The sequence below is a fragment of the Nerophis lumbriciformis genome, linkage group LG02 (genome assembly GCF_033978685.3).
Source record: "Nerophis lumbriciformis linkage group LG02, RoL_Nlum_v2.1, whole genome shotgun sequence".
Lineage (NCBI taxonomy): Eukaryota > Metazoa > Chordata > Actinopteri > Syngnathiformes > Syngnathidae > Nerophis > Nerophis lumbriciformis.
The window spans coordinates 70,631,645-70,645,000 of NC_084549.2; the positions used below are offsets into that span (position 1 = coordinate 70,631,645).

General features: G+C 33.6%; 1 protein-coding gene across 7 annotated transcripts in view; it reads left to right on the forward strand.

Annotated features, from left to right (window-relative positions):
• The window catches only part of mgmt (O-6-methylguanine-DNA methyltransferase), a 193,189-nt gene that overhangs the window by 16,588 nt on the left and 163,245 nt on the right, over positions 1–13,356 (forward strand). For 4 of the 7 annotated variants that reach the window (XM_061968022.1, XM_061968015.1, XM_061968039.1 and 1 more), the window contains exon 2: positions 6,368–6,517. In XM_061968022.1, the coding sequence (XP_061824006.1) occupies positions 6,368–6,517 (150 nt within the window). Of the gene's footprint in view, positions 1–6,188; positions 6,311–6,367; positions 6,518–13,356 lie in introns of those variants that run through there. The other 3 variants (XM_061968047.2, XM_061968055.2, XM_061968031.2) reach the window with 3 other exon arrangements.

The window sequence follows — 13,356 nt, forward strand, 5'->3', positions numbered from 1 at the left end:
TAGTGTGGAAAATACGGTACTGTAACTTTTCTTACTACCGTATTTTTCGGAGTATAAGTCGCTCCGGAGTATAAGTCGCACCGGCCAAAATGCACAATAAAGAAGGAAAAAAACATATATAAGTCGCACTGGAGTATAAGTCGCATTTTTTGGGGGAAATGTATTTGATAAAAGCCAACACCAAGAATAGACATTTGAAAGGGAATATAAAATTAATAAAGAATAGTGAACAACAGGCTGAATATTTGTACGTTATATGAGGCATAAATAACCAACTGGTATGTTAACGTAACATATTATGGTAAGAGTCATTCAAATAACTATAACATATAGAACATGCTATACGTTTACCAAACAATCTGTCACTCCTAATCGCTAAATCCCATGAAATCTTATACGTCTAGTCTCTTTGAGGTGACATTAATGCGACTTACCATATTTTTTTGACATTTTAGTTTTTTTTTAAAATACTAATAAAATGCGTTAAATAATGTTTTTTTTAACCAAAAAGCCAGCAGTACTGTTTTTCCATTTACAGTAATATACACTACATTTTGAGGTGAAATTAATGCGACTTACCATATTTTTTTGACATTTTTGTTTTTAAAAATCTACTAATAAAATGCATTAAATAATGTTTTTTTAACCAGAAAAACAGCAGTACTGTTTTTCCATTTACAGTAATACACACTAAATTTTGAGGTGAAATTAATGCGACTTACCATTTTTTTTTGACATTTTAGTTTAAAAAAAAATCTACTAATAAAATGCATTAAATAATGTTTTTTTTAACCAAAAAAACAGCTGTACTGTTTTTCCATTTACAGTAATATACACTAAATTTTGAGGTGAAATTAATGCGACTTACCATATTTTTTTGACAATTTAGTTTTTTAAAAATCTACTAAAAAAATGCATTAAATGTTTTTTTTAACCAAAAAAACAGCAGTACTGTTTTTCCATTTACAGTAATATACCCAAAATTTTGAGGTGAAATTAATGCGACTTACCATATTTTTTTGACATTTTAGTTTTTAAAAATCTACTAATAAAATGCATTAAATAATGTTTTTTTAACCAAAAAAACAGCTGTACTGTTTTTCCATTTACAGTAATATACACTCAATTTTGAGGTGAAATTAATGCGACTTACCATATTTTTTTGACAATTTAGTTTAAAAAAAATCTACTAATAAAATGCATTAAATGTTTTTTTTAACCAGAAAAACAGCAGTACTGTTTTTCCATTTAGAGTAATATACACTCAATTTTGAGGTAAAATTAATGTGACTTACCATATTTTTTTGACATTTCAGTTTTTAAAAAATCTACTAATAAAATGCATTAAATAATGTTTTTTTTAACCAGAAAAACAGCAGCACTGTTTTTCCATTTACAGTAATATACACTCAATTTTGAGGTGAAATTAATGCGACTTACCATATTTTTTTGACAATTTAGTTTAAAAAAAATCTACTAATAAAATGCATTAAATGTTTTTTTTAACCAGAAAAACAGCAGTACTGTTTTTCCATTTACAGTAATATACACTCAATTTTGAGGTAAAATTAATGTGACTTACCATATTTTTTTGACATTTCAGTTTTTAAAAAATCTACTAATAAAATGCATTAAATAATGTTTTTTTTAACCAGAAAAACAGCAGCACTGTTTTTCCATTTACAGTAATATACACTAAATTTTGAGGTGAAATTAATGCGACTTACCATTTTTTTTTGACATTTTAGTTTAAAAAAAATCTACTAATAAAATGCATTAAATAATGTTTTTTTTAACCAGAAAAACGGCAGTACTGTTTTTCCATTTACAGTAATATACACTAAATTTTGAGGTGAAATTAATGCGACTTACCATTTTTTTTTGACATTTTAGTTTAAAAAAAATCTACTAATAAAATGCATTAAATAATGTTTTTTAAACAAAAAAACAGCTGTACTGTTTTTCCATTTACAGTAATATACACTCAATTTTGAGGTAAAATTAATGCGACTTACCATATTTTTTTGACAATTTAGTTTTTAAAAAATCTACTAAAAAAATGCATTAAATGTTTTTTTTAACCAAAAAAACAGCAGTACTGTTTTTCCATTTACAGTAATATACACTCAATTTTGACGTGGAATGAATGTGACTTACCATATTTTTTTGACATTTCAGTTTTTAAAAAATCTACTAAAAATGCATTAAATAATGTTTTTTTAACCAGAAAAACAGCAGTACTGTTTTTCCATTTACAGTAATATACCCAAAATTTTGAGGTGAAATTAATGCGACTTACCATATTTTTTTGACATTTTTGTTTTTAAAAATCTACTAATAAAATGCATTAAATAATGTTTTTTTTAACCAAAAAAACGGCAGTACTGTTTTTCCATTTACAGTAATATACACTCAATTTTGAGGTGAAATTAATCCGACTTACCATATTTTTTTGACATTTTAGTTTAAAAAAAAATCTACTAATAAAATGCATTAAATAATGTTTTTTTAACCAAAAAAACAGCTGTACTGTTTTTCCATTTACAGTAACATACACTCAATTTTGAGGTGAAATGAATGCGACTTACCATATTTTTTGGACATTTTTGTTTTTAAAAATCTACTAATAAAATGCATTAAATAATGTTTTTTTTAACCAAAAAAACCGCAGTACTGTTTTTCCATTTACAGTAATATACACTCAATTTTGAGGTGAAATTAATCCGACTTACCATATTTTTTTGACATTTTAGTTTTTAAAAAAATCTACTAATAAAATGCATTAAATAATGTTTTTTTAACCAAAAAAAACAGCTGTACTGTTTTTCCATTTACAGTAATATACACTCAATTTTGAGGTGAAATTAATGCGACTTACCATATTTGTTAGACAATTTAGTTTTTAAAAAATCTACTAATAAAATGCATTAAATGTTTTTTTAACCAGAAAAACAGCAGTACTGTTTTTCCATTTACAGTAATATACCCAAAGTTTGGAGGTGAAATTAATGCGACTTACCATATTTTTTTGACATTTTTGTTTTTAAAAATCTACTAATAAAATGCATTAAATAATGTTTTTTTAACCAAAAAAACGGCAGTACTGTTTTTCCATTTACAGTAGCATACACACAATTTTGAGGTGAAATTAATGCGACTTACCATATTTTTTTGACAATTTAGTTTTTAAAAAATCTACTAATAAAATGCATTAAATGTTTTTTTAACCAGAAAAACAGCAGCACTGTTTTTCCATTTACAGTAATATACACTAAATTTTGAGGTGAAATTAATGCGACTTACCATATTTTTTTGACAATTTAGTTTAAAAAAAATCTACTAATAAAATGCATTAAATAATGTTTTTTTTAACCAAAAAAAACAGTTGTACTGTTTTTCTATTTACAGTAATATACACTAAATTTTGAGGTAAAATTAATGCGACTTACCATATTTTTTTGACAATTTAGTTTAAAAAAAATCTACTAATAAAATGCATTAAATAATGTTTTTTTAACCAAAAAAACAGCAGTACTGTTTTTCCATTTACAGTAGTATACACAAAATTTTGAGGTGAAATTAATGCGACTTACCATATTTTTTTGACATTTCAGTTTTTAAAAAATCTACTAATAAAATGCATTAAATAATGTTTTTTTTAACCAGAAAAACAGCAGTACTGTTTTTCCATTTACAGTAATATACCCAAATTTTTGAGGTGAAATTAATGCGACTTACCATATTTTTTTTGACATTTTTGTTTTTAAAAATCTACTAATAAAATGCATTAAATAATGTTTTTTTAACCAGAAAAACAGCAGTACTGTTTTTCCATTTACAGTAATATACACTCAATTTTGAGGTGAAATTAATGCGACTTACCATATTTTTTTTGACATTTTTGTTTTTAAAAATCTACTAATAAAATGCATTAAATAATGTTTTTTTTAACCAAAAAAACAGCTGTACTGTTTTTCCATTTACAGTAATATACACTCAATTTTGAGGTGAAATTAATGCAACTTACCATATTTTTTTGACATTCCAGTTTTTAAAAAATCTACTAATAAAATGCATTAAATAATGTTTTTTTTAACCAGAAAAACAGCAGTACTGTTTTTCCATTTACAGTAATATACCCAAATTTTTGAGGTGAAATTAATGCGACTTACCAATTTTTTTTGACATTTTAGTTTTTAAAAAATCTACTAATAAAATGCATTAAATAATGTTTTTTTTAACCAAAAAAACAGCAGTACTGTTTTTCCATTTACAGTAATATACACTAAATTTTGAGGTGAAATAATGCGACTTACCATATTTTTTTGACATTTTAGTTTAAAAAAAATCTACTAATAAAATGCATTAAATGTTTTTTTAACCAGAAAAACAGCAGTACTGTTTTTCCATTTACAGTAATATACCCAACATTTTGAGGTGAAATTAATGTGACTTACTATATTTTTTTGACATTTTTGTTTAAAAAAATCTACTAATAAAATGCATTAAATAATGTTTTTTTAACCAAAAAAACAGCTGTACTGTTTTTCCATTTACAGTAATATACCCAACATTTTGAGGTGAAATTAATGTGACTTACTATATTTTTTTGACATTTTTGTTTAAAAAAATCTACTAATAAAATGCATTAAATAATGTTTTTTTAACCAAAAAAACAGCTGTACTGTTTTTCCATTTACAGTAACATACACTCAATTTTGAGGTGAAATGAATGCGACTTACCATATTTTTTTGACATTTTAGTTTAAAAAAAAATCTACTAATAAAATGCATTAAATAATGTTTTTTTTAACCAGAAAAACAGCAGTACTGTTTTTCCATTTACAGTAATATACACTACATTTTGAGGTGAAATTAATGCGACTTACCTTTTTTTTTTTTTGACATTTTAGTTTTTTAAAAATCTACTAATAAAATGCATTAAATGTTTTTTTAACCAGAAAAACAGCAGTAGTGTTTTTCCATTTACAGTAATATACACTAAATTTTGAGGTGAAATTAATGCGACTTACCATTTTTTTTTGACATTTTAGTTTAAAAAAAATCTACTAATGAAATGCATTAAATAATGTTTTTTTTAACCAAAAAAACGGCAGTACTGTTTTTCCATTTACAGTAATATACACTAAATTTTGAGGTGAAATTAATGCGACTTACCATTTTTTTTTTGACATTTTAGTTTAAAAAAAATCTACTAATGAAATGCATTAAATAATGTTTTTTTTAACCAAAAAAACGGCAGTACTGTTTTTCCATTTACAGTAATATACACTCAATTTTGAGGTGAAATTAATGCGACTTACCATATTTTTTTGACATTTTAGTTTAAAAAAAATCTACTAATAAAATGCATTAAATAATGTTTTTTTTAACCAAAAAAACGGCAGTACTGTTTTTCCATTTACAGTAGTATACACAAAATTTTGACGTGAAATTAATGCGACTTACCATATTTTTTTTGACATTTTAGTTTTTTAAAAATCTAATAAAATGCATTTTAAAAATTGTGTTATAATAGTGTTCACTGTTAGAAGCGGCCCTCACTTTGACACTTCTGATATAGTGGAACTTATCAGCACTCCCTTAAAATATATATTTTTAGTATCGCCATGTAAAATAGAGGTGAGTTATGAAAGAAGTAATAAGTGAGTTGTGGATTTTGGAACTTTACAAATAAAGCGTCTGGCAAAAGAAAGGTCTCCTTGGTTAAAACTCCTTCAATCAATATGACCTTTATTTGTCATTACCCCCATCCCTCACACACACAAAAAAAGAAATCACATATAACGTAGTCAATCATCTCCCCCCTCAAAGTAAAAATAAAAAAGGAACTGCTGTCTGGTTATTGCCAGTATCCATCTCAGTCGTCAGAAAAGCTGCACGTTTTTGCTGTTGTTAAGGGCTGGAAACCCCGGAATCCCATCGGAGTTGCACCCCAAGGAACAAATTTAATGCTAGAAAAACATCCCGGCCATCAACCAAAAATGACGGATTGAAAATAATGTCGAGCTATCTTGGGAATCCCCCACCAGACAAGGGAACAGACTGCATTGTTTTTCTCATTTATGTGATATATAGAAGGGAAAGAGGGGGGAAAAATGGGCGATTTATTGGCTAGATAGGCGTATTCTTTCCCATGCACCCGAGAAATATTGGATTGTAATGTCGGGATCAAGCCACATCATGACACTGTTTGGAGGCGAGATGTTCCGACGTGTAAGCCGCCAGCGAGATGATGGCCTGCTCGCTTTCCGATAGATCACTCCATGCAAATGTGCGTGTGGAGACGGTGGGAAGTCGCCATGTGCATATGTCAATGACGGAGGTGTAAATTGTGCTTCCTTAGCAGGGCGAAGGAGATGAGGGATCGGAGGGAGAGCGGCTGCACTCCGAAGACCATCTCCTTGCTGAGTCCCCTGGGGAAGATCCAAGTCAGCGGATGTGAGAATGGCGTGCACACCATCCAGATCCTAATGGATGTCGCACCTGCTGAAAGGTACAGTACAACAGCCGGCCCGCCGACGTGATAAACAAAGGTGTGAAATTTACAGGGCAGACAGTATCCACTCCCCGTGATGGAGTGGCGCCATCCCTCATCGCGAGCAGGGCGGCCTTTTTTTTTTTTTTTTTGTCGATCCCATAAGAAATATCCTGGCGGAAAAAGTTGGGCAAATATGAGCCGGGCAGGTAGAAATATGAGGGCCACTAGAATATGTTACGCTTGGACTTGGAATTACATTTCCTGCTGTGCTATATACAGTATGTCATAAAATGGCATATGCCATTAAAACGAGCTGTTTACACTCATCAAAGATCATCTATATCAGTGTTTTTCAACCACTGGTTTTGCCGTGGGAGATGATCTAATTTCACCTATTTGGGGTAAAAAATATTTTTTGCAAAGCAGTAATTATAGTCTGCAAATGATATGTTGTTGTTGAGTGTCGGCAGAGTAGCCGTGTAATACTCTTCCATATCAGTAGGTGGCAGTCGGTAGCTAATTGCTTTGTAGATGTCGGAAACAGCGGGAGGCAGGGTGCAGGTAAAAGGGTGTCTAATGCTTAAACCAGGCCCGGCCCTAACCAATCTGGCGCCCTAGGCAAGATTTTAGGTGGCGCCCCCCCACATCGGCAATGAAATGTATATACAGGTAAAAGCCAGTAAATTAGAATATTTTGAAAAACTTGATTTATTTCAGTAATTGCATTCAAAAGGTGTAACTTGTACATTATATTTATTCATTGCACACAGACTGATGCATTCAAATGTTTATTTCATTTAATTTTGATGATTTGAAGTGGCAACAAATGAAAATCCAAAATTCCGTGTGTCACAAAATTAGAATATTACTTAAGGCTAATACAAAAAAGGGATTTTTAGAAATGTTGGCCAACTGAAAAGTATGAAAATGAAAAATATGAGCATGTACAATACTCAATACTTGGTTGGAGCTCCTTTTGCCTCAATTACTGCGTTAATGCGGCGTGGCATGGAGTCGATGAGTTTCTGGCACTGCTCAGGTGTTATGAGAGCCCAGGTTGCTCTGATAGTGGCCTTCAACTCTTCTGCGTTTTTGGGTCTGGCATTCTGCATCTTCCTTTTCACAATACCCCACAGATTTTCTATGGGGCTAAGGTCAGGGGAGTTGGCGGGCCAATTTAGAACAGAAATACCATGGTCCGTAAACCAGGCACGGGTAGATTTTGCGCTGTGTGCAGGCGCCAAGTCCTGTTGGAACTTGAAATCTCCATCTCCATAGAGCAGGTCAGCAGCAGGAAGCATGAAGTGCTCTAAAACTTGCTGGTAGATGGCTGCGTTGACCCTGGATCTCAGGAAACAGAGTGGACCGACACCAGCAGATGACATGGCACCCCAAACCATCACTGATGGTGGAAACTTTACACTAGACTTCAGGCAACGTGGATCCTGTGCCTCTCCTGTCTTCCTCCAGACCCTGGGACCTCGATTTCCAAAGGAAATGCAAAATTTGCATGGTTGGGTGATGGTTTGGGGTGCCATGTCATCTGCTGGTGTCGGTCCACTCTGTTTCCTGAGATCCAGGGTCAACGCAGCCGTCTACCAGCAAGTTTTAGAGCACTTCATGCTTCCTGCTGCTGACCTGCTCTATGGAGATGGAGATTTCAAGTTCCAACAGGACTTGGCGCCTGCACACAGCGCAAAATCTACCCGTGCCTGGTTTACGGACCATGGTATTTCTGTTCTAAATTGGCCCGCCAACTCCCCTGACCTTAGCCCCATAGAAAATCTGTGGGGTATTGTGAAAAGGAAGATGCAGAATGCCAGACCCAAAAACGCAGAAGAGTTGAAGGCCACTATCAGAGCAACCTGGGCTCTCATAACACCTGAGCAGTGCCAGAAACTCATCGACTCCATGCCACGCCGCATTAACGCAGTAATTGAGGCAAAAGGAGCTCCAACCAAGTATTGAGTATTGTACATGCTCATATTTTTCATTTTCATACTTTTCAGTTGGCCAACATTTCTAAAAATCCCTTTTTTGTATTAGCCTTAAGTAATATTCTAATTTTGTGACACACGGAATTTTGGATTTTCATTTGTTGCCACTTCAAATCATCAAAATTAAATGAAATAAACATTTGAATGCATCAGTCTGTGTGCAATGAATAAATATAATGTACAAGTTACACCTTTTGAATGCAATTACTGAAATAAATCAAGTTTTTCAAAATATTCTAATTTACTGGCTTTTACCTGTACTCACAAGAACCCGAAGAGCTTTGTCTTTGACCTTTAATATATAAAGGGGTGGAAAAGTGACGATTACCTGCAGGGCAAACATTAGCTAACCAGAAGGCAATAACAATGTAAACAAAAAACACCTGCTTAAAAGATCTAATACAAACATTTATATGCACGTACAACACTTAGAACTTTTAGCATATCAGTATGTGGAATTAAATTATGGAATGGATTAAGTAAAGAAGTTAAAAATTGTACTGATATGATCCAGTTTAAGAGGTTGTGCAAAATAATAGTGCTTACAGAGTACAAAGAAGAAGAATTATGAGAAATACTTTCAACCTTATTTAAAATAAGATATTCTTCATCTCAGTATGTTAATAATGACTGAATTAATTAATTACATATTACAAAACTGTTGTATACTAATTCATAGATGTTATTTTATTATATAAAAAGGTCAGTAAATGATTCTATATATTTGTAAACGCTTTGAAGTGGGAAAGGGGTAGGATTAAATAAGCTTTGCTTCTTCCTACTCCTTTTCGGGCATGATGTAAAATGAAATGATATGAAATTGTGTGATGTATTATGATGTAAGTGTGTTCATGTTCGAAATAAACTAAAGAAAGAAAGAAATGTCCCTGAGGAATGTAAGGTGAGAGTACTGTAATTACCTAACGTTACATTATTATTGTCCATAACAATTTAGCCCCCTCCACAATATTAACCCGACGTTGTAATGTTGTAACAAATAATATTTCTATTAAATAGGCTTTACTTTGCATTTTAATTAACGTGGGATTATTTTTTGTATTTAGAAATAATAGTACCAACTTTTTTTTCTTTGTTTTTTTCTCCAACATTTGTGGCACTGGCGTGGCGCCCCCTGATGGACGGCGCCCTTAGCATTTGCCTATACGGCCTACGCCACGGGCCGGCCCTGGCTTAAACCAAAAATAAACTAAAGGTGAGTGCCCCTAAAAAAAGGCATTGAAGCTTAGGGAAGGCTATGCAGAATGAAACTAAAACTGAACTGGCTACAAACTAAACAAATACAGAATGCTGGACAACAGCAAAGACTTACTGTGGAGCAAAGACGGCGTCCACAAAGTACATCCAAACATGAAAATCAACAATGTGCCCACAAAGAAGGATAAAAACAACTGAAATATTCTTGATTGCTAAAACAAAGTAGATGCGGGAAATATCGCTCAAAGGAATACGCGGAACGATTCATCGCTGCATGGATGCGCCTGTCAATGTTATTTTGTTTTATTAAACCTCCAGAATATAGTCCACAGGTGTCAAAGTCGAAGCCCGGGGGCCTGTTGTGGCCCGTCAGTTCATTTTATTTGGCCCTGGAAATAATATGTATCAATAAAGTACTGTAACTTTTCTTACTACCGTATTTCTCGGAGTATAAGTCGCTCCGGAGTATAAGTCGCACCGGCCGAAAATGCATAATAAAGAAGGAAAAAAACATATATAAGTCGCACTTTTTGGGGAAATGTATTTGGTAAAAGCCAACAGCAAGAATAGACATTTGAAAGGCAATTTAAAATAAATAAAGAATAGTGAACAACAGGCTGAATAAGTGTACGTTATATGAGGCATAAATAACCAACTGGTATGTTAACGTAACATATTATGGTAAGAGTCATTCAAATAACTATAACATATAGAACATGCTATACGTTTACCAAACAATCTGTCACTCCTAATCGCTAAATCCCATGAAATCTTATACGTCTAGTCTCTTACGTGAATGACATCAATAATATTATTTGATATTTTACGCTAATGTGTTTATAATTTCACACATAAGTCGCTCCTGAGTATAAGTCGCACCCCCGGCCAAACTATGACAAAAAACTGCGACTTATAGTCCGAAAAATACGGTAAACAAAAACAGAATGCTGGACGACAGCAAAGACTTACTGTGGAGCAAAGACGGCGTCCGCAATGTACATCCGAACATGACATGACAATCATACTTGCCAACCCTCCCGGATTTTCCGGGAGACTCCCGAAATTCAGCGCCTCTACCGAAAACCTCCCGGGACAAATTTTCTCCCGAAAATCTCCCGAAATTCAGGCGGAGCTGGAGGCCACGCCCCCTCCAGCTCCATGCGGACCTGAGTGACGTGTTGACAGCCTGTTCACACGTCCGCTTTCTCACAATATAAACAGCTAATGATGGAGGGCGAGTTCTTGGTTTCTTATGTGGGTTTATTGTTAGGCAGTTTCATTAACGTCCTCCCAGCACGGTAAAAACACACAACAACAGCAGTCAAGTTTTCGTATACAGTAAAGCAGTTCGTCTGCCGTAAACAGCAATGTTGTGACACTTTTAAACAGGACAATACTGCCATCTACTGTACATGCATATGTGACCCACCCATAATGTGTCACATTTTTGTGTTGATTTATTTATTTTATTTTGTGGTTTGAATTCGTTTTTGGAGCTGTCATTACACATTTATCAGTATTCACATTGGTCAGTAGGGGGCAGTAGGGCGTTTCTTCCCAATTGAATGCTATCACCTGCAGACCGGAAGTGTCTTGTCATTCTGATGAGCGCGACCAGTCCGTGAACAATTGAAACGTCCTGTGTGCTTTTTCCTCCTGTATAACAGGTTCGTTTTGGTGAATCAACTCACTGAATAATATCCATGTGATCTTTATAAGTTTTAAGTACACATTCTGACGGTGGAGCCTAACTCCAAAGTGTTTGTGAGTTGTAGTTTGTATTTGTGAATGAATCCAGTGCACAGCTGCAGTAATCAATACAAAATGGCGACGTGAGTGCGCAATGTTTATATAGGAACTTCTGATCCTAATTCAGACTCCCAAATTAGAGCTCCCGTTTTCTTATTGACTTTATCATTTATATTTGTATAATGTGTGTGTTCTGAAATAGTGACAGAGAATAGAACAAGGATGGACAATTCAACCCTTAACTCAACAATGAGTAGATGAGTGTTATGTGTGTAAATAAATGAACACTGAAATTCAAGTATTTCTTTTATTTATATATATATATATATATATATGTATATATATATATATATATATATATATATATATATATATATATAAATAATAAAATATATATGTATATATATATATATATATATATATATATATATATATATATATATATATATATATATATATATATATATATATATATATATATATATATATATATATATATATAGCTAGAATTCACTGAAAGTCAAGTATTTCTTATATATATATATATATATATATGTCTTAATAAGGTTATCCAAAAAATAGTGCTCGATACCATAGTAGAGCGCAATATATGTATGTGTGGGGAAAAAAATCACAAGACTACTTCATCTCTACAGGCCTGTTTCATGAGGGGTTCCCTCAATCATCAGGAGATCTCCTGATGATTGAGGGAACCCCTCATGAAACAGGCCTGTAGAGATGAAGTAGTCTTGTGATTTTTTTCCCACACATACATATATATATATATATATATATATATATATATATATATATATATATATATATATATATATATATATATATATATATATATATATATCTTAACCACGCCCGCAACCACGCCCCCCGCCCCACCCCCGACCACGCCCCCTTCCCCCCACCCTCCACCTCCCGAAATCGGAGGTCTCAAGGTTGGCAAGTATGCATGACAATCGACAATGTCCCCACGAAGAAGGATAAAAACAAAGTAGATGTGGGAAATATCGCTCAAAGGAAGACATGAAACTGCTACAGGAAAATACCAAAAAAAGAGAAAAAGCCACCAAAATAGGAGCGCAAGACAAGAACTAAAACACTACACACAGGAAAACAGCAAAAAAGTCCAAATAAGTCAGGGCGTGATGTGACAGGTGATGACAGCACACCTACTCAGTGGCCTAGTGGTTAGAGTGTCCGCCCTGAGATGGGCCGAGTCATACCAAAGATTATAAAAAATGGGACCCTTTACCTCCCTACTTGGCACTCAGCATCAAGGGTTGGAATTGGGGGTTAAATCACCAAAAATGATTCCCGGGCGCGGCCACCGCTGCTGCTCACTACTCCCCTCACCTCCCAGGGGGTGAACAAGGGTGATGGGTCAAATGCAGAGGACACATTTCACCACAATTAGTGTGTGTGTGTGACAATCATTGGTACTTTAACTTTTTAACTTAGCATACTATACTACAATACAACCCCACATCAATGTTCTTTTCTAACCGTGTCTCGGAACGCAGTCTTTTTTAATTTTAAAAGCGAAAACGCGGTTTAATATCTTCCCCGCGAGCAGGGGGTGCGTCTTTGTCGATCCCACAAGAAATATCCGGCGGAAAAGTTTGGCAAATACGAGCCGGGCGCCGGGAAATATGAGCGCCACAAGAATATGTTACAGTCGGACTCGGAGGCACATGTCTATGTTTGAAATTTCACCAAAGTAACTCGTTTATTACTCACCCGGGAGTTGATTAGAGCCGGTGTCTGCGGTGTCAGCAGAGGCCACCGGGGGAGGGAGGCGTGCCTCGCCGCCTGTTTATTTATGTTTTTTTTCCCCCGCACAAGTTAAGCGGCGCGGTAGTTTCGGAGTGTCAACCGACA